The sequence below is a fragment of the Convolutriloba macropyga genome, chromosome 8 (genome assembly GCF_964194025.1).
Source record: "Convolutriloba macropyga chromosome 8, txConMacr16.3, whole genome shotgun sequence".
NCBI lineage: Eukaryota > Metazoa > Xenacoelomorpha > Acoela > Convolutidae > Convolutriloba > Convolutriloba macropyga.
This window is the reverse complement of record NC_134475.1, coordinates 56,255,812-56,283,142: the sequence shown is the minus strand read 5'-3', so window position 1 is coordinate 56,283,142 and position 27,331 is coordinate 56,255,812. Positions and strand designations below refer to the sequence as shown.

The window sequence follows — 27,331 nt, the reverse complement described above, 5'->3', positions numbered from 1 at the left end:
CTCACGTTTGTCGAAGCCATAATAATAATATAAAAGTCATTTAGTTATGTAAATTGATTAAATATAATCAATAATCGATTGTAATAATGAGCAACTTCGAATCTATTTACATTTGCAAATCTTTCTAAAATTCGAATAGGTTCGCGCATTACAGTTTGGTTTAAATTGTTGGCTTTACTTTAAAACCGTTTCAATTTAGTCTGTTAATAAGATTTCTTCAATGAGAAATTTTCGTAATCGATCTTCGCACATGTTAATTCGAAAATTTTTGACAGAACATGCTTTATGCACTTCAAGCCTCAATGTCAATTTGTGGCTCTTGTTGTCCCGAAATGCTCCAAAATTCGCGTTGTCAAATGTCAAGTTTGGCCGATTTAGTCGGAATTGCATCAGCAACAACTGAGTTCATTGATCAAATGAGTGGATCGAAGATAACGTGGATCAAAGATAACGCAAATGTTTTATCTCCAGCAGTGTTGCCCAAGTGGCTATTGTTACTTAAGTGCAAATAGAAAAGAAAAATGTGGCGGAGGATTAGCGGTGTTCTATAATGGAAATTTACGTGTCGATAATTTTTCAAACAAGTGCTTTACGGACGCGGAGGTGGCTTTTCTTGAATTTACGCTTGGCAAGTCGGTGTATCTTTTTGTTTGTATATGCCGTGGACCAAATACTAATGTACGTGTCTTTATAAGTGAGTTAACCTCGTTTTTTGAGGAGGAAGCGCTGTTGTTCAAAAAAATAATTATTGTAGGCGATATCATTATTTCTGTGCTGCTATCAAACGATGCGTCAAGTAATTGAATCTCTTTTTTGAATGAATTTGGTTTGCAAGAGCAAGTTACTGTCCCTACTCACGAGAGTCCTGGAATTTTATACCAGGTCATTACATCCGAGGAGGTTGAAGTATCAGAACCTCTTTTAGATTTCGTTACAAGCTCTGATCATGGAGTTGTGCACTTTGATCTTCTGCAAAAAAACGAGAATTTAGCTGTAAAGAAGGTCTCGTGCAGAAAATGGCTGAAATTTTGACGTGGCAGCGTTTGCAGAAAATATTGTTGCTCCTATCAACAGAGATAATCCTGAAATTGTTTGGAACAGGGTTTTAATGAACGAAATCAGCTATGTCGATGAGAACCATCCTCTGAAAATTAAATGTGAGAAACCATACGTGCCGATTCTTTGACGATGAGCTGAGAACGGTGAAACGAGCTGAGAACGGTGAGAAGAAAGTCTGAGAAAGCTTACCGAAAGAATGGAAATTGCCAAGCTAAAAGCCGGTTTCTTAATTGAGTTTTGGTGTATTTTGAGCTGTTTACCAAAAAGAAGTGAATACATCGAAAAAATGTGTCGCTAGTGAAAATAAGCGTGTTAAGTATTCTATGCTACAGCAACTCTTGGGAAAAAATAATGCTGTCATGCCGCAGTCACTAGGGGAGCCTGAATGTTTATCAAAGAAGTTCAATGCTATCTTTGTTTACAAAATAGAAGCCGTATAAGTTTCACTACCTCTAACGAATGGCCTAGAATTGAATGATTCACATACAACTACCCTGGACAATTTTCAAGTTTTCACACTGAGCGATTTGCGTTTACTTCTACCAAAAACTTCGAACAGTACGGCACCGAGTGATGTAATACCAACGAGGTTATATAAAATTGTTTTGACAAATTCTCTGGACTACATCATTGCGTTAATCAATTTAACTCTCCAGACAGGATACTTTCCAAATCAATTCAAACAAGGAGTAGTAAGGCGGCTCTTAAAGAAGTCTAACCTTGATCCTGAGTTGTTGTCGATTTATCGCCCTGTGACAAATCTAAGATTCCTGTAAAAAGTCATTGAAAGAGTTGTTTTTGAGCAAATTAATTTTTATCTTGAATCCAGTACTCTCATGCAAATATCAGAGTGCTTTTCGTTGCTCGCATTCAACGGAAACGGCTGTGCTGAAGGTCTTTAATGATCTTCTTTGCTATCTAGACGAATCGCGCTCCGTGATATATATTGGGTTAGACCTGTCCGCTGCGTTTGATATTATTGATCATCATTTTTTATTTGATATTAGCGAAAAAGATTGGTTTGCAATCGGTGGTGTTACTGTTTTTTAAAAATTATCTTTCAAATCGTTCGCAGCAAGTTATCTTATATGGATGTCTTTCCGGTGTTGACTACTGTAATTCTCTTTATTATGGTATGCCTAACTTTTTGTTAAAACTACAGCGAATAATGAACTCTGCCGCGCATTTGATTTTTCGATTGTCGCCTTCAACACAACCTCGTCGTACCTGAAGCAGCTGCACTGGTTGCCAATTAGGCAGCGCACTGTGTTCAAAATCCTGTTTTATGCGCATCGCTTTATACATCAGCCTGGCAAACTCCCACTATATTTATCGGAACTAATGAAATGAAACACATGGCTACGAGGTCTCAATATTTTTACAATTTACTTGATCCCAAATTTCGCTCTAACTTTGGAAGACGTTCGTTCTCTCATGCTGTCGCTGTTGAAGGGATTAAAATCTCATTTGATTTGAAACTGATTCCATCTGAAATTTTATTCAGGCGAAAACTCAAAACTCATCTGTTTTAATTTTCCTGCACTATTGAGATTTTAAATGGTGCTTAAACCAATAATAATAATGATAATAATAATATTAATAATAATAATAATAATCATGAGATTTCAGATTGTTTTCAAAACCTGATTTCAGGGACGGGAAGCATGTTCAAAATTTGTGTGTTGAATATCGTGGTCATTCGCAAGTTTATTCTATTTTGTGGTTTAATTGCAGGCTGATGTTACCTCGGTACTGCACAAAAAATAATGGTTTAACGTCTTTCTCTTGTGATTTGTATTCACTGTTGTAATTTCTCGCCATCATTCTTCAGTTGTGGTTAATTTATAATTTGTTAGGCATCATTGATGATTCTAGAAGTACAGCTCTCAGGGTATTATTTCTGTGACCAAATATCTTTCTTCTTTTTCAGAGCTTTATCAAAATTTTGGCATTTACTGGGGCTTCTAAAAATGCGGTGAACAGTCGTTTTTACGATATTTTTTATGTTGAGTTGATGCACAGCCACGGAAATTCAAGACAACCCAGGTTTGGGTTGGTTTCTTGTACCACCAACTATTAACTATTCATTTCTTTTCAGAGATTTAGATTTATGGTCATGTCTAAAAATGAGAAATTACCATTTTCGTCTAGCCTCTCCATTGTGAATTCGATTTTCCTGTTGTTGACTGTTCTAAGCAGACTATCTTATTCGCCACTTTCAGTGCAAATTATATCTTCTACATATTTTTCGAATAATTGTCTTTCTGTTTCCGGTTCACTATCTGTTTTGTTCATTTTTTGGCAATTAGAGCCATACCCTCACCACGTCTTTCATTTTGGCGTAGACTGATCATCAATATTCTGGCATTTTGCATGGAACATATTCTCACATTTTTTACATTCGACTCCTTTTCCTCTATATGTGGTTTTAACAGTTGCATTCAGCGTACCAAAACCGAAGCTTTGTCCAGATAAAGTGGACAGTGACAGCCAGACGTCAAGTATAAGTTTGGTTGCAGTTCATGTATCGGGGGAAAGATCTCCAAATAGGTGCAACGATTGAATGCGTTCGTCGGATATACTGTTCCGGTACTAGCATTTGCCCGTGAAATTTGTTGCCCTGGCAAAAGAATCTTAAGCTAATTAAAATAATACAAAAAAGGAAGCAGCTGGATTCACTGCTGAAAAGCCATAACAAAACTTAAAATGCTTCTCTCTCCGTATATTTCAAATTGCAAATCCTACTATTTTCTTGAAATTACGTAACCTTATAACTCTTATAACAAATCTTATAAGACTTATAACAACGTAGCCTTTTTAATCGGCTAGGTACTTTAGCATTGGGTTAAAAAGTCTAACCCTCTCTGCTGCATGTGTTGCTCTGCAAATCGTGTGATTCTCAAATCGTTTGATAGCATTCCTTCCGAAGTCATTTCGGTTTGTTTCATTTGTTTAGATACGACTACTGCTTGCGAAATCCAAACATAGAGCAACAACTTGATCAAATGCTACACCCGCAAGACCATCAAGATCGTGTATATTTGACAGCAGAAAATTTGAAACTTCTGAAAAATTGCTGTGTAGTTTTGCAAGGCATCACTTACGGGTGTAACGAGCAATCTGTACGCTTGCCTACCTCACCAAAACCGAAGCCTCGTCCAGAGAAAGTGGAGACTGACAGCCAGACATCAAGTATCAGGTTGGTTGCAGTTCATGTATCCGAGAAGGAAAGATCTCCAAATAGGTGCGAGTATTGTAGTCTACAGTTAAAGAATGCCGAGCAATTGATAACCCACTTGAAGCTGTGTTTAGTAAGACCAGATAGGTTTTCGTGTCAGATCTGTGGACGAGCATTCAGCAGTAAGCAGAAACTGAAAAAGCACGAAGCGAAAGCTCAGTGCAAATATGAGGCTTATGAAATGGAAGGAACAGGTCAGAAAGTAGATCAAAAGGCCAAGTTAGAAAAGTTAGCTCAGGTTAAGGATAAAAAACCGATTAAACCTCAAAGCTTGTCTTTTAATTTTCTTAAGAACCCGGAAAAGCTTATTGTCACACCTAAACCAATTATAACCAATCCAGCGCGCAGTTCTGTGCACAAAGCCAAAAATCATGCTTCAAAGCCCAAGAAAAACGTCGAGTTTCGACTCCCAGGGGAAAAACGCTCGCCAAACAAAACTCTACCCAGCCCTCCTCAAAAAACGAAGCCCGCAGAGGCAAAGAATAAAAAGATAGTCAACTCTCAGCCTCCGAGTTTCAGCGCATTCGATATGACCAAGTCTTCGCACGAATCCTATTTTGTCCAAGCCCTAATACCAGAAGCAGCATCTGGAATTGAAAACGAATGGACCCCGGTGCGATATTCGCCTCAAAAGGCTTTGGTCAAGTCGGAGATTCCGGATCCAATAGTAGTACCCCGATTCTCCCCTTTTGATGTGAACGGGTTAGGCTTAGTAACAAACTCAAACGAACTCAAGTGTGCTGAATGTGGGGTTAATTGTGCGGATATAGCTTTGCTGGAAAAACACGTCAGAAATGCAAAACATGAAAGCTTAAATAACAATATTATTCGCCTGTGCTCGGATAAGAACAAAGAAGAATTTCAGTGCAAATTTTGTTCAAAAATTTATCCTCACTACAAGCTGAACAAAGCAAAGTTTCATGCTTTTCTTCATGTGTACCCTGAGTTTGTACGTCAAATGTTTGAAAAGCAAGTTTTTAACTGCAAAAGACGAAAGTGTGGTGCCACTTTCAACGATGCCCGAGCTTTAGAGCAACATGAAAAATTGGAGCATAGTGATTTGGTCAAGAAAGCCTCCTTCAAGTGTCAATATTGTGACCAGGTGTTTGCTACATTGCCAGGATGCAAGCTACACGAAAAGGAAATTCATGCGTATAGTGATATGTAAGTATGGAGACTAGGATATATAAAGCCGCCTAACAGATTACGAGCTTAGTTAATAGAGATTAATTGCATGTGTATCAGGAAAAATTTTAAAGTTAAGTAGCATGAGCTTAGCCTGTGAGCAAATGCGACTAAACTTTAGGACAGGTGACTGATTTAGTTCGGCGGCCTTTTTGAGAAATTTGTGTGCATGCTACTTCTATTAGTTAGAGCAAAAAAAGATCGATCAGCACAGTAAGAGTGTTAGAAGAGCGGAACGGTTTTACGGAACTAAGAATGGTTATTCAGTTAAATTTATTATTTTCACCTTGAACTTGCTCATGAGAACGGAATGTGCGATTTTACATAGTTAACTTTTGATGAAAAGCAGTTTTTCCTTCTTTCACGAGTCGATTGTTATTTTTTCCAAAAAGTGTATATTATAACTATTAATAATTCTTAATGATTAGGGGCTTTGTTGCCAACTAATGAATACTGAACATCAAAGTTAAGTTAGCACATAACAATTTACAAAGTAAAAATTCTTTGTATAGTGAACATCAAAAGTAAACTACCACCCTATAGTTTACGAAAGTAAAACTTCAATATTCAACACAAAATTAGACCAACTTTTCACGAATGTTTGGACAAACCTTTTACATCACTACACACTCCCGTACGCCAGTGATTTTGACACAAAACGGAACGCTAACTTAGCAGGTATCACAATGTCAAGAAGATGAAGTCATCAAATCTGCGCAGAAGTAAGTTGTCTCCAAGTGTTTTTCTCGGGTTTCTTTGTTTCGTTGTACCTGTTAAGTGTTTTTTACTCGAACATTAAAAAAACCGTATTTTAAGGGCCAAGTTGATTATCCCAGATTTCCGAGATTTATCAAACATATGATTTTCAAAAATCTATATTTTTTCTTTTAATTGAATAGTATACTGAAATATGAAGTTTTTGTAATAAGTAATTGGCTGACTGCGGTTTTAGTAAATTTTTCCTTCGAGCCGTTTTCTTAGTTTTCCAGCTAATGTTTAATAGCCGCACAGCGATAGCTGGGGCTATTATTGGCCTTCTCTTGTTTTTTTTTTACAATTCAAAGAATTTGAATTGTATTGGGGCGCTGTCTTTTTTTTAAGATCTCTTCACACATTTTCATGATTTTTGAAGTCAAATTGGAGTAGTGATTTTGGTCACGCCGAAACAGGAAGTGGAGCAAAAAACGAGTGGTTTTGCGGCGTGAAATTTTTTCGCTCTAAATTTAAAGTGGAGTGAGAAAACGGTGTTCGAGCAAAAATTCGCTTTCTCGCTAGTGGTTTTTTGTTCACATGCGGCAATTTCACTTTGATTTTTACTGTTTTTTCAATTTTTTGGATTGGATTTTTTTTCTAAATGGTTTTCCAATCCTACCATAGTCCGTTCTAGGTCTAGTTTTCTGTTTAGTTTATGAAAATTCTTTGAATTGTACGTCAGGACTTGTCCTCCTATGTTTTTTTATTTCGTCGTCATGATTTTTGTTACGACCATATGACGTCACAGCCACTTTTTGTTCATTCGTTCATGCAATTTCAACTGAATTGCATGCGTGACGTCATTTTTCGCTCTTAGTGAAGCGAGTTTTTTTGTTCATTCGCGTGATTAAATTTTTCGTCACCCTTGACTTACCTCACTCTCAAAAATGACTTCGTCACTTTGAAATTGACTTTTATTTACATTAATTCAAAGAGATAAGGTCAAATGGGTGTGTGTCACTCTAAATGAAGGTTATTTGAGATCAGCTTATAGAGGCAGCAATAACTTATACAGATTTTTAATCAAAATATAACAGATCAGCCTTCAATGAAAAACGAATTTTTTTACTGCCGATCTACTGCCGATCTTACTGTTTTTTACTGCCGATCTTACTGTTGTTTTTTAGACTGCCGATCTACGAATCTATTGCGGCAATTTTCTGGCAAGCTGCCAGCTATGTTTTCAATTTGTCGTCGCCACGATTTTTATACGACCATTTGATCGGGCGTTATGGTGTCAAAGTTGGGCTTGTTTCTGTAACTTCTACACATATGCAGCTTAATTTATGATCATGGAGTTATTTTTTGCTGCTTTTTGTGTTTCTACTGCTTTTTTACTGCAAAAATGTTGTGAATTTTTATGAGTTTTTATAGCTCACCTCACTTTTTTGCGCACTCTTAATAAATTTAAATTGAATGTAAGCTCTAATTATACTTCAATAGAGTTTAGAGGAGTTGAATAAATACAGGGCGACAACGTGAAAGATGTTTGGTTTTTCTTTAAAAAATTAGCTACCTTACCCTTATTTTCTGGTATTGCAATTTTTTCATGCTGGAGTCATTTTCGGAGCTATTATTTTGGGCAAAATGCTGATTTTTGAACATTTTTTGTATAATAGCTGCAATGCGGTAGCTGGGGCGATTATTGCACATCTCTTGGTTTTTTTCATAGTCAAGGTTTTTGTTACGACCATATAACGTCACGATCACTTCAAATCTCTGTTTTTCATTCATGCATTTTCAACTGAAAGCATGCATGACGTTTTTCACTCTTTTTGGAGCGAGATTTTTTTTTCATTTGCTTGATTTTGTACTTGTTCATACGTGACTGAAACTTACTTTCAAATTGACTTTTCTTTACCTTTATTCATAGAGATAAGGTCCACTGAGTGTACGTTACTGTGATTGTTGGTTAATTGAGGGCAGCTAATAGAAGCATCATTTATCGCAGCATTTAATAAAAAGAATGAAGATATCTTTTGAACTGTTTTAATTGCTCTCAAACGAAGTTTGTAACGATTGCATTACCTGTAGTCTTTTTATGTGATTTTTTTTGCTTGACCAATTTTTCGTCTGGCCCATTTGTCTTTTCGTCCTCAAAACGGGAAAAACAAGTAACGTTTGGCGGGCATTAGGTTCTTTTAGAACTCTAAGCTGTTTTGAGGAGATAATTTTATGGTGTGAAGGGCGGTTATTCTTGAAAGTTTGAACACCCTCAGTTACCTGACACCTACCCACCCACCAACAGCCCCCCTCCCGCAACACTCATTGTCAACCCTCCTCCACCTGTCAATTTGAACCCCGCTCTCATCTAGCCTTCGCAACCCTACCCCAATTACTTGACCCCGATTTTCTTTAGTCTGTTATGTTTTATTACCTGAGAGTTTAATGTCGACTACATTTTTTCCAAGTGTATTTTAATTAAGCTTTGAATTTTTTGGTGGGCGTTATTTTCTGTCCTAGCTGAAGTTGAAAATTCCGATAGCACTATGATCTGTTTTGAGTTGAGTCTTGAAAGAAATAGCTCGTTCAACTGGTAAACTTCCTGCTGCTTTTATTTATCTATTCAATCAAGCTTGTAGCCTATGCTGGGATAGTTTTGAACCTCCGGGTCATATAAAAAAGAACGGTGTCTACGAATTTTCTTTCATGGTTGTTAAGGAAATTTATGTTGTGGTCACCCTAAAGCGTATTCTTGTATTGTAAAGTCATCAAGAAGGACTTCAGTTTTTTGGGATGTTTGTAGTAGATTCTATGTTGTTGGTTTCAAGTGAAATTGCCAGTGGTGCAAGTTGTGTCAAGGTTTCAAATATTTTCTAAGGTGAGGGTTAAAATGGTTTGGTATCAACTTTGTTTCTCCTTTAGTTTTTTGAACATTATTATTTGCGTTTTTCAAAAGAATAACCTCACAATGAATCATTTTGCTGGGGTTGAATTTTGCAGAACAAATTTACTAATGATTGATAATCTTGAAAAACTTGTGTTGTCCTGCACTCAAACTTCAGAAAACGATGTGTACCATCCTCTAGCACTTAACGCATTTTTTGAACTCGATATTTTTGGGGCACACTTTTGCTGTCGAACTTCGGTATACATGAATAGTTATAACACTTGACATCGCATTGTCTTATCCCAATCGCGTTGTCTGGTACCAATTTTACTCCCTATAACAATATTATTGTTATTGTAAGGAAGTTCAAAAAGGTGGTTCGAATATTCATACCGTTTCGGGAAAAATGATTGTCTACATACAAGTTCCCATGATCTTGGTAGTCATCTGATAATTTTTTTATACACAGGAGTAGTTTTTGTTTCCTGTTAGGCTTATCAATCATGGCTAATTGCTCTCAAACGAAGGTGAATGTGGCAATTTTATTAGTATTATCGGTCTTTTTTTGTGCGATTTTTCGCTTGACCGATCTTTCGTCTGACCTATTTGGCTTTTTGTCCTCAAAACGGATAAAGATTTAGCGCTCAAAGGGCATTAAGTTCTCTCGAAGCCGTTCAGTTCACTAGTCACAAAGAATGCGATTCACAGAAACTGTTTTGGAGACATATTTATGGCGTGAAGGGCGGTTCTTAGAGGTTGAAGACCCCTCCCGCACAACACCCCCCCCCCACCGGCGCTGAGCTCAACTCACACCCCTTCAATTAAACTAAAGCCTGCCTCACTAAGCTGTTGCTGGCTTCTGACGAAACCAGCCGGTCGTTTGAGATCAGTTCACTCCTACGTTAGTCGATTATGTTTGCTTTTTTGCTGTCAGCCATCGAACAGTCGTATGATTTTGCCTTCGTCTCTTTGGCCTCGGGGATCTTCAAATGTTTTTTTCAGCTTGCAATTTGTTTGTCAATTACGACTGTTTCTTTTCCTTCATAGTTTGTAGGTGTTCGTGGGCGCAGACGTTGAATTTAATATTACAATTTTTTTAATGCTGTCAAACGAAGAATGTAATAATTATATTAGACCGGCTGGTCTTTTTTATCCAATTTTTGTGCTACCAACTTTTCGGCTGGTCGTTTCTTTTCTTCTGACCTTTTGTTTGCAAAAACAGGTTAAGACCGGAGGACATTTAGTCCCTAATTATGCAATTCACCGAAACTGTGTTTGAAACAAATTCAAGGTGTGAAGGGTTATTCGTGAGAGTTTGACCCCTTCTCATTCACCCGCATCCACCCCCGCCGTCGCTCGCCAGTCGTTTGCGAGCAATTCGCCCGACGGGGCTTCAGTGACACTTCTGCTAGGCCTCCTTTTAGCTAAATTGTAATTTTTGTGCAGCAATTTTTTAGACATTCACCAACCTGATATAATTGGAGAAAATTCTTCCTTTTTCGGCTTCTCTTAACTGTCGAGAAAAATAATTTGTTTCCTATGCTTCCAGGTTCTAGCTGAAAAACTTGAGCGTAGCTATTTTGTGGTTGCCCTTTTCTCTATGTTTCGTCGTTCGACCCTTTTTTATTCCGTTTGTCATTAGCTAAAAAATTTTTTGATTGACTTTCGATTCATATCGTGAACGCCGTTTTGTGAGCGTGGCGTCTATTCTTGCTCTCTCGCTATCAATAATATTTAAGGTCATTTTCATGAACAGGTTTGGATTATGCATGACTCAACAAAATGAAGTTATAATCATTTTGAGGTCAGAGAAACTCATTCGTGGAAAGGCTAGTGATAAGGCTTATCTGAATGAAGTATGCTTTATGCCATTTAATTTTGTTTTCAGGTGGGCTTGCTTGTTCTGATGACATGTCGATGTAATCATTTCAGCAGATATATGGGATCTATTGTGTTTTGGTCCCACACCTTAGTGAGCTCATATTTTTTACAACCCCAGGCGCTTGCTATTTTTTACATAGTAACGCGCTATATAACAACTTATAACTTGTAACTACGGGGCGTAAAAAACACTGGGGGCCAAAACAGATTAAATCCGATATATCTAAAGCTTTTCGACGACAAAACAACGTGAATATCGTTTTCCCCATGTATTTTTGTTTTTGCAATTTAAAAGTTAATTTTTTGATCTTATGTTTTTTTGTTGGCTAAGCGCGTAGTGTTAATGGTTTCAAAATCTCGCTTTTTTACGTTTTGATCTGGATATCTTTATCACCATAGGAAATGGTATTGGTTTGGATGTTCTCCCGCGATTTTCGTTTTCACCTGCTGATTAATTGCTCTCATAGAGAAGGAATTATTGTAAACGTGTGTCTTTTTTTATGTAAAATTTTCGCTTGACCGTTTTGACTTTTCGAGTGACTCTTACGTCCTTGACTTTTTGCGTTTCGCGTGATCTAAAATTCTCTCTCAATCACAATTTCAAGCAGCTGAACTCAATTGGCGGCAATTTAATACTAAAAGTCAACTGAAAAGTGCGCCGAAACTGTTGCCTTTTTTCACTTTAAATCTTAATAGTGGTATATGTTAACCTCTAATGTGGTTATTTGAAGCCCACTATTGAACTTCTTAGTCCCATTTAGGCCCCCCCTGGCTGAAGCAGGCTGCAATTGATTTTAGCTCCCACTAGTCGTTCGAGAGCAATTCTTCCGACGTTTATTCGGTTATGTTTTCATGTACAGTTTAAAAGGTAGTTGTTGTTTCCTTTTACGCTTATCGATCATGGATAAAATTGCTCTCAAACGAAGTTGAGTATGGCAGTTTTTTTTTAGTCTTATCGGACTTTTTTCTGCGATTTTTCGCTTGACCGATTTTTTGTCTGATCCTTTTGACTTTAGTCCTCAAAAACGGGATAAACAGGTAGTGCCCAGCTGGCATTAAGTTCTCTTAGAGCCTTTCAACGCACTAGTTTTCAAGTATGGGATTCACAGAAACTGTTTTGGAGACTTATACCTATGATATGAATGGAGGTTCTTAGTGGTTAACCACCCCCATCACCCCAAGCCTCACCCCTGCACATCGTTCAGGCCGGAAGAGCCCCGTGTAGCCAAAAACCCCCCTCCCACAGTCCCCTCCCCCACTGTTGCCCCCCCCCCCCCACGCTACGCTCACTTCACGCCCCTTCAATTAAGTCAAAGCCAGCCTCACTAAACCGTAGTTAGCTACTTGCGAAACCAACCGCTCGCCGGCCGGTCGTTTGAGAGCAGTTCGCCCGATGTTTTGAATGTGTTAAATATAATCTGTTTCCTATTATAGCCATTCGAACTCATTTCGTTTTTTTTCTTTAGTTTTTTCACTTGATACTGTTGTAAAAACGCTCTATCAATCTCTAATGGTGCTTAGATCCAATAATTTTGCAATTTTATCGTCCATTTATTTGTTTAGTTCCTCTCTAACGAAATTTGTAACAATTGTATTTATCCTGTGGTCTCTTTTAATGCGAGTCTTAGCTTGACCTATTTTTAGTCTAACGCTGTTAGCTTTTCCTCCTCAAAAACGGGATAAACAAGTAGAGCCCGGAGGACATTAAGTGGCTGAGCAGCAATCTTAGGGCCTTAAGACTTGGAGTCTCGTAAGTATGCGATTCACCGAAACTGTATTGAGAAGACAATTTTATTATGTGAAGGGCGGTTCTTAAACTCAGTCACCCCGTCTACCCTCCTCTACAAAATTTGGACCCCCTCTCTCCAACCCTCCCATTGCTTGACACCCCCCCCCCAATGCTAGCACCCCTAAGCCACCCAGCTAGCTACTTCCGAAGGCAACCGACCGCCAGTTGTTTGAGAGTATTTCGCCCGAAGCTAGTGTCGGTTATGTTTTACAATGCTCGGTCTTGACTTATTGTCAGCCGTATTGAGTTTATCAGAAATTGAGTTTGAGTTACTCGTACTTGAAATCAAAAACTCCAAGATCAGGTTTGGATTTCTTTCTGTTTAATAGCCGCCCTCATCTTCTCAGCCGGCTATTATAGCGCTGCTATTACAATCCAAGAATTGGATTGTATTGGTGCTCTGTCTTTTTTTTATTTTTGTAAGATGTTTTCACACCTGTTTTCATGAATTTGAGCTTTTAAAACGGGATAAACAGGTAAAGCTCAGCGGGCATCAAGTTTGATTAGAGGCCCGCGTTTAGTCGTCCCTCAAGTACTCAGTGGTGAAGCTACTGGGAAGGCCGTAATTCAAGGTTAAAAGGTCATTTTTGGGAGTTTTTGGGAGCCTAAAATAATGAAATTTTTAGCAATTTTTCGTCATTTTTGGATTTTTTGTTAGACCAGTCTAAAATTGAGGTTTATTAAAGTTGATATAGTTCCTTTGCAAGACGTAATTGCTTTTTACGGCCACTTTAAGCGCTAGAACTATTGCTACTCCAAACATAAACACGGTAATTTATACTAGTTTTTTCAAATTGTTTGATAATTTTTGTCATTTTTTGAGTTGTTCCAGACTTTGGTGTCCAAAAAGCTCCTCTGGGGTTTAATAATAGGTTATTGCATTGTTTCTATTGGTAATGAAGTGGTTTTAAACATTTTAACTTCATGAATTTTACTAATTTTTTAAAATCAACTTGGTTTTTTTTTCAAATTTTCTGACATTTATTGTCATTATTCATATTTTCCAGCCCCAGGGGGAAAGAAGCCTCATCTAGGGTTTGCTAACAGTTTACTGAAAATATTTTTTGGCCTTGGAATGGTATTCAACATTTTAATATCTTTACAAATTTTTTGATAAAGTTGCAATTTTTTCCTTTAAATTTTTGAAATTTTTATTCAGTGGCCAGGGGACCTCCTATAGGGTTTGCTAGTATGTTACTACATAGTTTCTAGGGGCAATAATATAGTTTTCAGTTTTCTAATTTTGCAATTGTAGGGAATTTTTTAAATAAAGCTTGCAATTTAAAATTTTTGATTGTTTTTAAATTTTTGGATTTTTTGTCATTCTCTGAATTTAACTATCTTTACTGGCCAACGAAACTTTTTAAATGTTGTAGACGGTATAAAAAACGGAACTCCGGAGTCAAAAAAATTTTTTGACTTTTTTATAGCCCTATTTTTGGAAACTTTCTTTAAATTTTCTCTTCTCAGTTTCTTGACGCATTTGTCATATTTGTCCACTTTATCTACTTTTAGTGGCATAATCATCTCTTTCAAGGTTTTTGCGTGAGTTAATGAGTCTTTTTGAAATAATTCATATATGGCCTTTATTAAAGTTGATATAGGTCCTTTGCAAGACGTAATTGCTTTTTACGGCCACTTTAAGCGCTATAACTATTGCTACTCCAAACATAAACACGGTAATTTATACTAGTTTTTTCAAATTGTTTGATAATTTTTGTCATTTTTTGAGTTGTTCCAGACTTTGGTGTCCAAAACACTCCTCTCGGGTTTAATAATAGTTTATTGCATTGTTTCTATTGGTAATGAAGTGGTTTTAAACATTTTAACTTCATGAATTTTACCAATTTTTTAAAATCAACTTGGTTTTTTTTTCAAATTTTCTGACATTTATGGTCATTATTCATATTTTCCAGCCCCAGGGGAAAAGAAGCCTCATCTAGGGTTTGCTAACAGTTTACCGAAAATATTTTTTGGCCTTGGAATGGTATTCAACATTTTAATATCTTTACAAATTTTTTGATAAAGTTGCAATTTTTTCCTTTAAATTTTTGAAATTTTTATTCAGTGGCCAGGGGACCTCCTATAGGGTTTGCTAGTATGTTACTACATAGTTTCTAGGGGCAATAATATAGTTTTCAGTTTTCTAATTTTGCAATTGTAGGGAATTTTTTAAATAAAGCTTGCAATTTAAAATTTTTGATTGTTTTTAAATTTTTGGATTTTTTGTCATTCTCTGAATTTAACTATCTTTACTGGCCAACGAAACTTTTTAAATGTTGTAGACGGTACAAAAAACGGAACTCCGGAGTCAAAACAATTTTTTGACTTTTTTATAGCCCTATTTTTGGAAACTTTCTTTAAATTTTCTCTTCTCAGTTTCTTGACGCATTTGTCATATTTGTCCACTTTATCTACTTTTAGTGGCATAATCATCTCTTTCAAGGTTTTTGCGTGAGTTAATGAGTCTTTTTGAAATAATTCATATATGGCCTTTATTAAAGTTGATATAGGTCCTTTGCAAGACGTAATTGCTTTTTACGGCCACTTTAAGCGCTATAACTATTGCTACTCCAAACATAAACACGGTAATTTATACTAGTTTTTTCAAATTGTTTGATAATTTTTGTCATTTTTTGAGTTGTTCCAGACTTTGGTGTCCAAAAAACTCCTCTCGGGTTTAATAATAGTTTATTGCATTGTTTCTATTGGTAATGAAGTGGTTTTAAACATTTTAACTTCATGAATTTTACCAATTTTTTAAAATCAACTTGGTTTTTTTTTCAAATTTTCTGACATTTATGGTCATTATTCATATTTTCCAGCCCCAGGGGAAAAGAAGCCTCATCTAGGGTTTGCTAACAGTTTACTGAAAATATTTTTTGTCCTTGGAATGGTATTCAACATTTTAATATCTTTACAAATTTTTTGATAAAGTTGCAATTTTTTCCTTTAAATTTTTGAAATTTTTATTCAGTGGCCAGGGGACCTCCTATAGGGTTTGCTAGTATGTTACTACATAGTTTCTAGGGGCAATAATATAGTTTTCAGTTTTCTAATTTTGCAATTGTAGGGAATTTTTTAAATAAAGCTTGCAATTTAAAATTTTTGATTGTTTTTAAATTTTTGGATTTTTTGTCATTCTCTGAATTTAACTATCTTTACTGGCCAACGAAACTTTTTAAATGTTGTAGACGGTACAAAAAACGGAACTCCGGAGTCAAAAAAATTTTTTGACTTTTTTATAGCCCTATTTTTGGAAACTTTCTTTAAATTTTCTCTTCTCAGTTTCTTGACGCATTTGTCATATTTGTCCACTTTATCTACTTTTAGTGGCATAATCATCTCTTTCAAGGTTTTTGCGTGAGTTAATGAGTCTTTTTGAAATAATTCATATATGGCCTTTATTAAAGTTGATATAGGTCCTTTGCAAGACGTAATTGCTTTTTACGGCCACTTTAAGCGCTATAACTATTGCTACTCCAAACATAAACACGGTAATTTATACTAGTTTTTTCAAATTGTTTGATAATTTTTGTCATTTTTTGAGTTGTTCCAGACTTTGGTGTCCAAAACGCTCCTCTCGGGTTTAATAATAGTTTATTGCATTGTTTCTATTGGTAATGAAGTGGTTTTAAACATTTTAACTTCATGAATTTTACCAATTTTTTTTAAATCAACTTGGTTTTTTTTTCAAATTTTCTGACATTTATTGTCATTATTCATATTTTCCAGCCCCAGGGGCAAGAAGCCTCATCTAGGGTTTGCTAACAGTTTACTGAAAATATTTTTTGGCCTTGGAATGGTATTCAACATTTTAATATCTTTACAAATTTTTTGATAAAGTTGCAATTTTTTCCTTTAAATTTTTGAAATTTTTATTCAGTGGCCAGGGGACCTCCTATAGGGTTTGCTAGTATGTTACTACATAGTTTCTAGGGGCAATAATATAGTTTCCAGTTTTCTAATTTTGCAATTGTAGGGAATTTTTTAAATAAAGCTTGCAATTTAAAATTTTTGATTGTTTTTAAATTTTTCGATTTTTTTGTCATTCTCTGAATTTGACTATCTTTACTGGCCAACGAAACTTTTTAAATGTTGTAGACGGTATAAAAAACGGAACTCCAGAGTCAAAAAAAATTTTTGACTTTTTTTATAGCCCTATTTTTGGAAACTTTCTTTAAATTTTCTCTTCTCAGTTTCTTGATGCATTTGTCATATTTGTCCACTTTATCTACTTTTAGTGGCATATTCATCTCTTTCAAGGTTTTTGCGTGAGTTAATGAGTATTTTGAAATGAGTATATGGCCTTCAAGTTAAAAGCTTCAAGGGTTTTAGCAATGATCGTTTTTTTGGTTAGTTTTTTTGATTCTTTGAGTTTCTCTACTTTTGATATTTTGTCTTGTTGGCTGGGATTGTTCAATTGATCTGCTGGTCAGGTTCATTAGGTCTGTCGTTCATTCAATTACTTGGATTGTATTTCAGGACTTGTCCTGCTATGTTTTTTTTACTTCGTCGAATAAAAAAATGTTTCGCTTTACCTCATTTTGCCGCCTTTTCAACATTTTGCTTGAAATATTTTTGACTTCTCTATGCTAGTTTCTCTCTTCTCTCATTCTGCTAAAAGTGATTTTGAACATCAGTTGCTCAGCAAAGCAATTCAAAATGAACAGAGTTAGTACAAAAATGGATGTCAGAAATAGAAACGGGATAAACCCATAAAGCCCAATTTTAGATGCCCGCTATTTGAACGTCGTTCCTATAAGTGTTATTTACCATCTCTAATGCTTATTGTTATTGATAGTAGGCTCTCTCTAGAAACAGAAGTGTGATCAACTACGAAATGCCATCAAAATAAATCGGACTTAAAAAATGTACAAAAATCTTTTTTTTTTTCAATATCTTCTGTTATTTCAATCCCAATTATTGGAATCAACGGCGGCTATTTTCCGGCAATCTGCCGGGTATGTTTGGTGCTTCAGGTCTACAAATTCAGTATTCGAGCAGTCTTAATAGTTTTTGTTTATTTTCGCTGCCAAAATATAGTCTGCTTAGAATTTAAATTTATAAGATGCTTTGAGAAAAGAGATTAGGTGCAAAAAATTTAATATTGAGAGATTTGGTGGAAACTGGAAAAGTAAAACCGAATTTTTTGGATAGCATTTCGCTACCAAATGAAAACAATACTCCTCCAGAGCTTTTTTTGTGGCTCTAAAGTGACGCCGTTTAATACATGTCATCATTGTGTTGTGGGGAAAATCCATAATTGAAATTGTGACATGAGTGTTATCTAACCCTAGGAGCTTCTGATAAGTATTGTTTACTCATGAATTTTGCGTTTACAAGCTTGGATATATTTTTATGCAAAAGCAGACGGGTTGTAATTTTTGTAGGAAGTAACATAACTGATCTTCATCGACATTTATTAAACTAATCTCACTGTCAATATTCCCCAGATTTATTTTACTTGTTTATATATTCAGGGTGCCACTGATTGGATCTCTCAAGCGCGATTGGCCTCCCGTGAATTCCGTGGGAGAAGCCCCTGCTGTCAAACGAGCAAAGCCTAGTCTGTATCTTGCTGTGAATGGCAAAAATTGCTGTACAGCGTTCTCTGGTTTCCAAGAATCAGATGACGTTGGAATGCTCCACGATGAATTGTGCCAACGTGAAAAAGCCTGCTTGCTTTGTAAACAGGTTGTAGCTGGCAAAACTGAGTTGATCGATCATTACCGAGAGAAGCATCGAAATAATGCTGGTGATGGCTACACATGCGTGCTGTGTTCCAAGGTCCTTCTCACATATGTCGCTTTTGCAAAACATGTACGAACAGAGCATCAATCGTTTCTCGTCGCCGACATGCCCGAGTATGGAATTACGCAAATCGTGAAATCGGATCTGGCTGGAAAAAATACTAAACAATTTTCATGTGATCACTGCAAACAAAATTTTCCAAACTTTTCGCGGAGGAGAATGCACAAAGTTGTCGCAGACTGCCTTGTTTGCAAAACCTGCGGTGCTAAATGTTGCACTCCGAAAGATAAAGGGAAACATATCAGGCAGCAACACCCGGAGCAAATTGAATCCTTAGCCGACTTTCGATACGTTTGCAAAGCTTGTAAAGTATCGTACAGAAGCGTAGAAAAGTATAAAAGTCACTTTGTACGACATTTTGCCGATATGAACTTGTGCTGTTTCTGCAATGAATTACTAGCCGATCAGGACGAATTAGACAATCATGTAAACGAAGAGTTTAAAAAATTGATGGAGGCTAAAAAGCCGTTCCTCTGCCCAGTACAAGAATGTAATTCTTCAATCTTAGCTTTATCTTCCTTAGCTGCCTTAAAAAGTCACGTATACGAAATCCATTTCAAAACGAAGCCAATCTTCGTATGCAGTGAGCCAAATTGCCTGAAGGTGTTTAGAGTTCAGGCTCATTTCAATGACCATGTGTCAAAAGAACATACAAAACCACAGCCAGACAAAAACAGCAATAGTGTTAATCACAAAAACAACCATTTTAGAGGTGAAATTCTTCATCAGAAATCTACTTTGACTCATCATCAGGTAGAGCCTGCCTATGTTAAACCTTACAGTGTACCTAGACCTGTTCCGGAGCTCATTTGCCTTGATTAGCTCCAAGGAGAGCTCAATTACTGTTATTAATCTCAACATGTGCTTCTTTAGTGGCGCAGTTTCTAATTACCTTTTTAGGAAAAGTTAATAGTTTTGTTCGATTTCAACAGAATAGCCGTGCTTAAAACTATGGACTAATGTTCATCTGACAAAATTTTGACCAGTCTATTTTCATGGGAACATAAGTTTTCAAACATCCGTAATATGAGCGATAAAATTTAACGGTTATTCTGCTGTACTCTTGTGAACAAGTTAATTATTACTGAGTAAACAGTACTTTGATATTTAATTTAAAATGTTATGATTTGTCTTTACCCAGTTTTATCTTTTTAATTGTAATCGAGTGACCTTTTAAAGTAACAGGGAGGCTCGGTAATGTGCGATCGCACATAAGGTTCCGACCCCGCTCATCCACAATTTTGGCATAATTCTCTACCATATGAGGAACAGATAGAAAAACCCAAAAATTCAATTAATTTTCAAAAAAGATTTCTATATGAACGAAAAGATAACCTCCAAAGCAAATAACTCTGTGGAGTTAAAAAAAATGATGCATTAGATTGATGAGATATGCCAATATTAAGAAAGCAGGTCAAGACGAACAGCAAAAGTAAACAACAACAACAGCAACAACAACAACAACAAACATTAATTACATCAAAAACTTTATGTCCGTTTTAAAAACAAAACTTAATATCAAAGTCAAAATAGTGTCAGATGAAACTGAAACTAAACAAAAAATGTAAAAGATATGGCACCAGTCAATAATAATGCTTGGTAACAATTAGACAATAAAGAACAAAAGCGGTTAAAACAGTTGAAAACAAGTTGAAAAATTCGCTCATTTTTAAAAAACAATTAATTTCAAAGTGATGAAAACAATTGGAAATCAAGTAAAAGGTCCCATAGGTTTAAAATTTCCATTGGTTCTACATACGGGAATTAAGAACTGTCGGTATTCAATTCTTAATGCGGGTACAAAATAACATAGAGAACAAAAAATCACTTAAAACTTGCCAGAAAATGCTTTCGAAGCCGTAAAGCCATACTTTGACCCTCAAAATATGTTTGGTTGCAGCCTCGGCAAACACCGATAAAGTATTATGTGACCTCTAATTAATGAAACTAGGTAACAAGTAGACCAAAAGAAAAGGGCAAAATTAAGTAATACTAGTTTTTTTTCAAAAAATAAAATTGTTTCCAAAGAGATCAAAGCCATTAATTGCAAAATGAAATAATTAAATAGGTTCGTTTATTCTTCCAAGGGAAACTCTTGAGACCTGCAATTATCTAGAATATGTCTTAGGTCTACAAAAAGAACGACAAAAACGACTTAGATCAAAAATTAATTTACTTTTTTTGTGGAAAACCCGTGTCGAAACCAGTAAAGTCATAACGAATTTTTAAAAAACCTTTGATTTTGTGACACCAATCCCTTTTGACACCTTCCCTTGACAACAAAAATGTCATATTTGGCCTGTAATTAACGAGACTAGTTAACAAACGGAAAAGAAATAAACAAAATTGTGAAGTTAAAACGTGTTTTTTTTTTGGAAAACAATTGTTTTCAGAGTCATGAAAGCCATCAGTTATCTACTAATATCCAAATATCTGCTCATCTTTTCTTCCATGAATACCAATGAAACCGTGTTATTGTACCGGAAAATAACCATAACCGTGTTATTGTACGACTAAAAGACGAAAGTAAAAAGATAAAAAATTCTTTGAAATTCTTCAAGGAAGTAGTGTCGAAGCCGTAAAAACCATAATCTACATCTTCAAGGATCATAATATTATCAATTTTGGCTCTATTCTGAACGCCAATAATGTGATATATGATCTGTCAAGAGCGTGATAATGTGACAAATTTAGAAAATGTGAAAAATGGGTAAATACCTAAAAATAATAAGATTTTAAATATAGTAGTATCAAGGCAAGAAAACCATAACTTAAGGCGTAAGACCGCAATAATGATTGGATTTAAATTCAGTAGAAAGAGGAAGCATTCTTTCATTGCTGACACTAATCTGCAAGTTGACCAAATTAAGTGAAAAATGGAGGCAAAGTTTAATAAGTCATTATTCATTTAAAAACCAAATTTTTTTAGAGTCAATACAACCAAAAGCTGTCAAGTAATAAACTAGACATACTAATTTGGAGCTAATTAGGAAGTCAAATGGACCTATCAAAAGTGAGCTTTGGTTTGAAATTTTCTTTTATTTAAATAATATAAAAAAAGATCGAATTTTTTTTTATAAAAAGACCGACTGATTACAATCCGAATTATTTTTGGATTATAACAGTCCACGTTTGGTCCAAAACTAGCACTGCTAATGCTGTTCGTCATTTCAGAACACTTAATTTTTCGAGTGTTATAGATATAGATTTTTTTGTTAGTTAAAAAAATCAAAAATAAATGCCGCGTTTTTGATAATCAACGAGTAAAGTTAGCTAAAAACGGCAAATTTTAATTGCGGAGCACTCCCAAGCGAAGTTGAAGTAGAAATGGCTCCCTTTTGAGTCTACAAAGAAGGTATTGGTGATGTTTGGGTGTGTACTTCCTGCAAAATTAATCAAAGTGGACTAAAGAAACTTATTCCAAGCTGTTTTTGATGAAGAACTCTGAATTTTGAAACATTTAGCCAGAATTGTTCACAAAAATACATAGAAATAGCCTAGAATATTTTTTTGTCTTTAGCAATAAAATCAATAAACATTTTTAAAAACAATTTTAACAAATTTTTGCAAAATTGGCGAAATTGTAGTCGAAAATTGGCGAAAATTCCGGAAAATGTGAATAAAATCAACCGAATTCACTCTATTTTCTCAAAAGTTTAAACCTCGGTAACTCCCTGTAAAAAACTAAAATCAATAAAATGTTTTTAATTCCATATTCTACGCTGGACAAGCTTTCTAATGATACCAGTCTCAACTCTCTACGATGAATATATCGATCGGCCAAAATTGACTGAACAAAAAAACACATTTGAGTATATAGTTCCTCACCCCCTCAAGAGGGTCGGAACAATTATTGTGGTCGTGTGTGGGTATTTTCTCTTAACCGCTTCGAATTTTCGATGGAGTTTTTCTCTCTTGATTTGTTGTTGTTAATTGCTCTTGAACGAAGTTCATAGTAATTATTGTAAATGTGTTGGTCTTTTTTATGCAAATTTTTTGCTTGACCGTTTTCGCGCTCTTCTTCTAGAACATTCTTTGACTGATCAAGTGACTTTTTCATGTTTTCGTTCTTCATATTTGAGTGATCTCTATTGCTCTCACTCCGAAGTAAAGTTTGTAGCTAAAATAAAATTGGTTGCAGCATAGCAAAAGAACGGCCTGATAGCCAAGTGGAAAGTGCTTCTGGTTAGGGATCGGGAGGTTCATGGTTCAAATCCTGACGTAGTGAACTGTTTTCCACCCGCCTGTCGTTCGAGAGCAATTCTTCCGACATCTTTTGGTTTGTTTTAGAATTTTCAGCAGCTGAACTCAATTAGAAACTTCACAAAAAGTTTAAACAAAAGTGCTTCATCATGCTCTAAATGTTAAAAGTGGTTTAATAGAAGCTCTAATAAGATCATTTGCAGCCGCCTACGGAATATATTCCGACTAGGTGTAGAAAAATTCTATCGAGAGCAATTCGCGCGACGTTGGTCGCTTTGTTATTGATAACTGGATCTGTAAGTTAAGGATAGCTATTTTGAAGTATTCTTGGGTTTTTCATAGCTGCCGTCATCATCTGAACGGCTATTATTTAGGCGCTCTCCTTATTGGCGAATCGATGAGGTGTATTGGTGGAGCGTATTTCTTTTTTGACCGATAATTTTTGGTGGGTATTTAAAACAGGATGTAAAAGTTAATGCCGCACGTAAAAATGAACCGTTTAGGGTAAACGGCAGAACGAATTGAGGAGCAGAGAGAAGAGAAAATTATTTTCAGTTCATGCTGCTTTTTGACAGATAGCAAGAAAAGTAGTCGTGAAAATTTTTTAAGCAAGCGGCATATTTTGACAACCTGCAGCTTTTTAGGTTTTTACTTTACTTTTTCAGATAAAGTCTTGTTCTAAACCATATTATGTAATTATTTGTTTGGTTTTATTTGACCATCTCAATCGTAAGTTAGATTTTTATCTGAAATCTTGGGGTATTTCTGTGCTTTCTCTTTTTTGGACGTTTTTTTAAGCGGTTTTTCAAGTTTCGGTTTTAGTCTTTTTTAAAGTTTTTAGTGTCTGCCGTAATTTTTTTACTGAAATTAGTTTTCATGTTGTTTTGTCATGCCCTTTTAATTTAATGATTACTTGAAGTTTGTCTCAGTTGAAGAAATTACTCTAATTGTTAATAATTTTTTCCTTAATTTTCTTGTTTTTAAAGTTTTTCTAGTTACTGTTTTTCTGTCTTTCAAAGTATTTTTTCGAATTCAATTTTTCAAATAAGGTTAGTTGCAGGGCTATTGGTACTAATTGAAACAATTAAAGGTTTGATTGCACATTTTCATAATAAATTTAATTAAATTCTGCAATTTTTTTGTGGTTTCATTTCTCCTGTTCTTAGGGTGGTTCCCGTTTAAGGGTGGTTCCCGTTTAAGGGTGGTTCTACCGTTTGGGTGTCGTGTGGTTGCTCAACCAATAATCGAAAACTGTTAAATTGTTCTTGAATGAGAAATAATTATTGTAGATGTTTGTGTCGTTCTATGCAGATTTTTCGCTTCACCGTTTTTTCAGTTTTCTAGAATAATCTTTGACTTCTCGTGACTTTTCCACGATTTTGTTCTTGATTTTTGAGTGATTTCAATTAGTATCACTAGGAAATTTTTTTTGTTCAAACAAAAACGATTGTTAGAGATACGATGACAAGGACCTGATAGCCGAGTGGGTAATGCCTCTGTCGAGGTGGAGGAATCAGACTCAGGAGGTTGGGGCTCGAACCCCACCTTCATCTGAGGTTTTTGCGCCCATAAAGAAATCTTTACGCCCCTGCTTGTGGTTCGCGAGCAAATTTCCAACGTTAGTCCGTATATGTTCTTAAAGTGTGTTTAAAGCGTATGTTGAAACTCTACAAGTCTTCTCTACAAAGGAATATTATTTAAAAAGTTAACACGTTTCTTATTCTAGTTTGTCCTTTAGTTTGTTTTTTTGCTTGGTTTTTCGAGATGAATCCTTGGATATGATTTTTCTATCCTCCCTCATCTCAGCCCGCAATTATAGCGGCCCGATTGTTTTTTATTTCCTCGTATAAAATTTTTTTCGCTTTACCTGAGTTCGCAGTTTGTTCAACATTTTGCGTGAAATCCTTTCCCTACGCTATTTTCAGTCTCTTCTCAATCTCTTAAAATTTCTTCTGAGCAGCAGTTGCTCAGAAAAACAACCCAGAATCAACAGAGTTATTATCGGAAAACCAAATCAAGAATAGAAACGGGAACCAAGTCAAGAATAGAATCCGCTTCTTAAACCTCGTGATTCTAAATCTTAGTTAATATCTCTAATGTGTTTTGGTAATGATAATAGTCTGTGTACCCTCCCTGGATTTATGGTAATTAATGGCGGCCATTTTCCAACAATCTGCCGGATATGTTTTCCAACATATGAAGTTTTATTGAACAGAAATTTTGTTTGTTAGAAAATCTATTATCGAAAATTGTCATTGGAATGGCAGCTTTTTTTTTGGAAAATTGCCAGGAATATGGTTTCACATTTTTTCTTTTTCTTTCTAATTTGTTGTTTCAAATTGAGTTGTATGATGAAGTAAATAGTTTTGCTAGTTTAGTTATTGGTTGGCTAGGGCGTAAGTTAAGTTCTACTTCGACTCGATTCTGGAGTCTTATGGCTATTTTTTTTTGAAATTCGCTCTACCTTTTGATCACGTCCTTCTTGTTTTACGTAATTAACGATTTTCACGTTTGGTTAATGACTGATCTCAATTTTTTAAACTGAATCGATCTTCAATTCTTTCACTCATCGAATTACTTAATGTAGTCAATATGGTCAAAGTCAGAAGAGCAAAATCAAAAGAAACGGAATAAGTCGATAAAGCCCGGTCATTAAGTCATAGTGCATTAAGTTATCAATGTTTATTATGGCCATTGGTAGCTGACATTAGTAGTAACCTGAAAGGCTTTCAGTTTAAAAGCTAAATTAGGTATAATTTGGGAATCTCACTGTAACTGCCCACCGAATTACAACACTTTTTAAACTCAAGCAAAAAATTTCTGTCAATTGTATCTCGGCTGGCTATGTATACAGCTCGAATTGCATTGCACACTAATTGCATTGCCTGGAGCTAGAACACTAAAATTGACCCACGCGAGTCCTTTGCAAGCGATTTAGTTACTTCGGTTATGCTGTCGAGTTTTGTTACGTTTTCGCATAAATTTTAGTTACTGTGTTGTCTGATTAATAGCCGCACTGCAATATCTGGGGCTATTATTGGCCGTCGCTTGGTTTTTTATTTCGTCGTCGCGTTTTTTTTACGACCATATGACGTGACAACCACTTCAAATCTTCTTTTTCATTCGTCCATGCAATTTAACTGAAGTGCGTGCGTGACGTCATTTTTCGCTCTTAGTGGGGCGAGTTTTTTTTGTTCATTTGCGTGATTAAATTTATGGTCACACTTGACTTACCTCACTCACAAAAATGACTTCCTCACTTTGAAATTGACTTTTATTTACTTTAATTCAAAGAGATAAGTTCAAATGGGTGTGTGTCACTCTAAATGAAGGTTATTAGAGAGCTGCTAATAGAGGCAGCAAAAACTTGAGATTTTTAATCAAATGAAGGTTATTAGAGAGCTGCTAATAGAGGCAGCAAAAACTTGAGATTTTTAATCAAATTATAACATGTCAGCCTTCAATGAAATTGACATTTTTTTTGGTCTGTCTTTTTTCCGTTTTTTTGAGACTGCAGATCTACGAAGCTATTGTGGCTTTTTTCTGGTAACCTGCCAGCTATGTTTTTTTTACTTTGAAAAGGATTCTAAATCAAATCGCTCGGAAATTTTTCTATTCTTAGTTAGAATAGCATCTAAAGTTGGTACTTTAGAAACGTATATATCAACTGTAATGGTTTGTCCTGCCTCTTAGCGGGTTATCTAAACCATTGTTGCAGAAATATTCATTGCCGTTTCTTCCAAAAAAAAACTAGAAGAATTCAGTTTTTTGTCGAAATTCGAAGTAGATCATTTAGTAGCATAGCCTGCACTAATAAAATTTGATTGCTCAATCTATTCACTGATAAAAAAAGGAAATTCCATTTTTATGAGAATTCAAGTATATGTTAGCAGAAGAGGCAGGCTAAAAGAAAGTGGCCTGCGCAACCTAATTAAAGTTATTTGGTTTTTGATTAATATTGATTTGATTTTTGATTCTTTGATTAATATTTTGATTATTAAATAAATCAATCTCATAACTGAAATTTAAATCGAGTTGGAAGAACAGTAAGGGAGCTTTGATTATTTATCTCGGGGAATAGCATTGAGGTACCAGAACGCCTATTCAAAACCGTAATTCGGTTTTTTAAATGTGGTTTAAAAAGTTTCACTTAAGAAAGGTGGTAAATCAAGTTGTTCTCAGGGTATCGGAAAACATCTTTTCTAGTGTGTCATTTATCTATTTCTGTTAATTTTGATTTTATACTTATCATCGGTCGTAGCTGCAACCCAGATTTTTGTCTTAAGTTTTTGGTTATGACCATATGACGTCTCAGTTTCTTCAAATCTGCTTTTGTTCATTCGCTCATGCATTGTCACTTGAATTGCGTGCGTGACGTTAATTTTGCTTTTAGTGGAACGAGTTTTTTAGTATTCGCATGACTAAGTTTGTGGTGAGTCGTGACTTACCTCTCTCAACGACTTCCTCACTCTGTAATTGACTTTATTTTAATTCAAAGAGATAAGGTCAAGTGAGTGCGTGTGTCACTCTAAACGCTCGTTATTTGATGGCAACTAATAGAAGCAGCATTAAGTAAAAC

At 35.5% G+C, this 27,331-nt stretch overlaps 1 protein-coding gene across 1 annotated transcript in view; it reads left to right on the top strand.

Moving 5' to 3' along the window:
• LOC142344847 (uncharacterized) overlaps positions 1–19,518 on the top strand; it is a 20,743-nt gene extending 1,225 nt beyond the window's left edge. Inside the window, exons 2-3 of the mRNA XM_075396865.1 lie at positions 4,016–5,461; positions 18,219–19,518. Of these exons, the coding sequence (XP_075252980.1) occupies positions 4,016–5,461; positions 18,219–19,371 (2,599 nt within the window). The 3' untranslated portion in view covers positions 19,372–19,518. The remainder of the gene's footprint in view (positions 1–4,015; positions 5,462–18,218) is intronic.
• Positions 19,519–27,331: the final 7,813 nt, after the last annotated feature.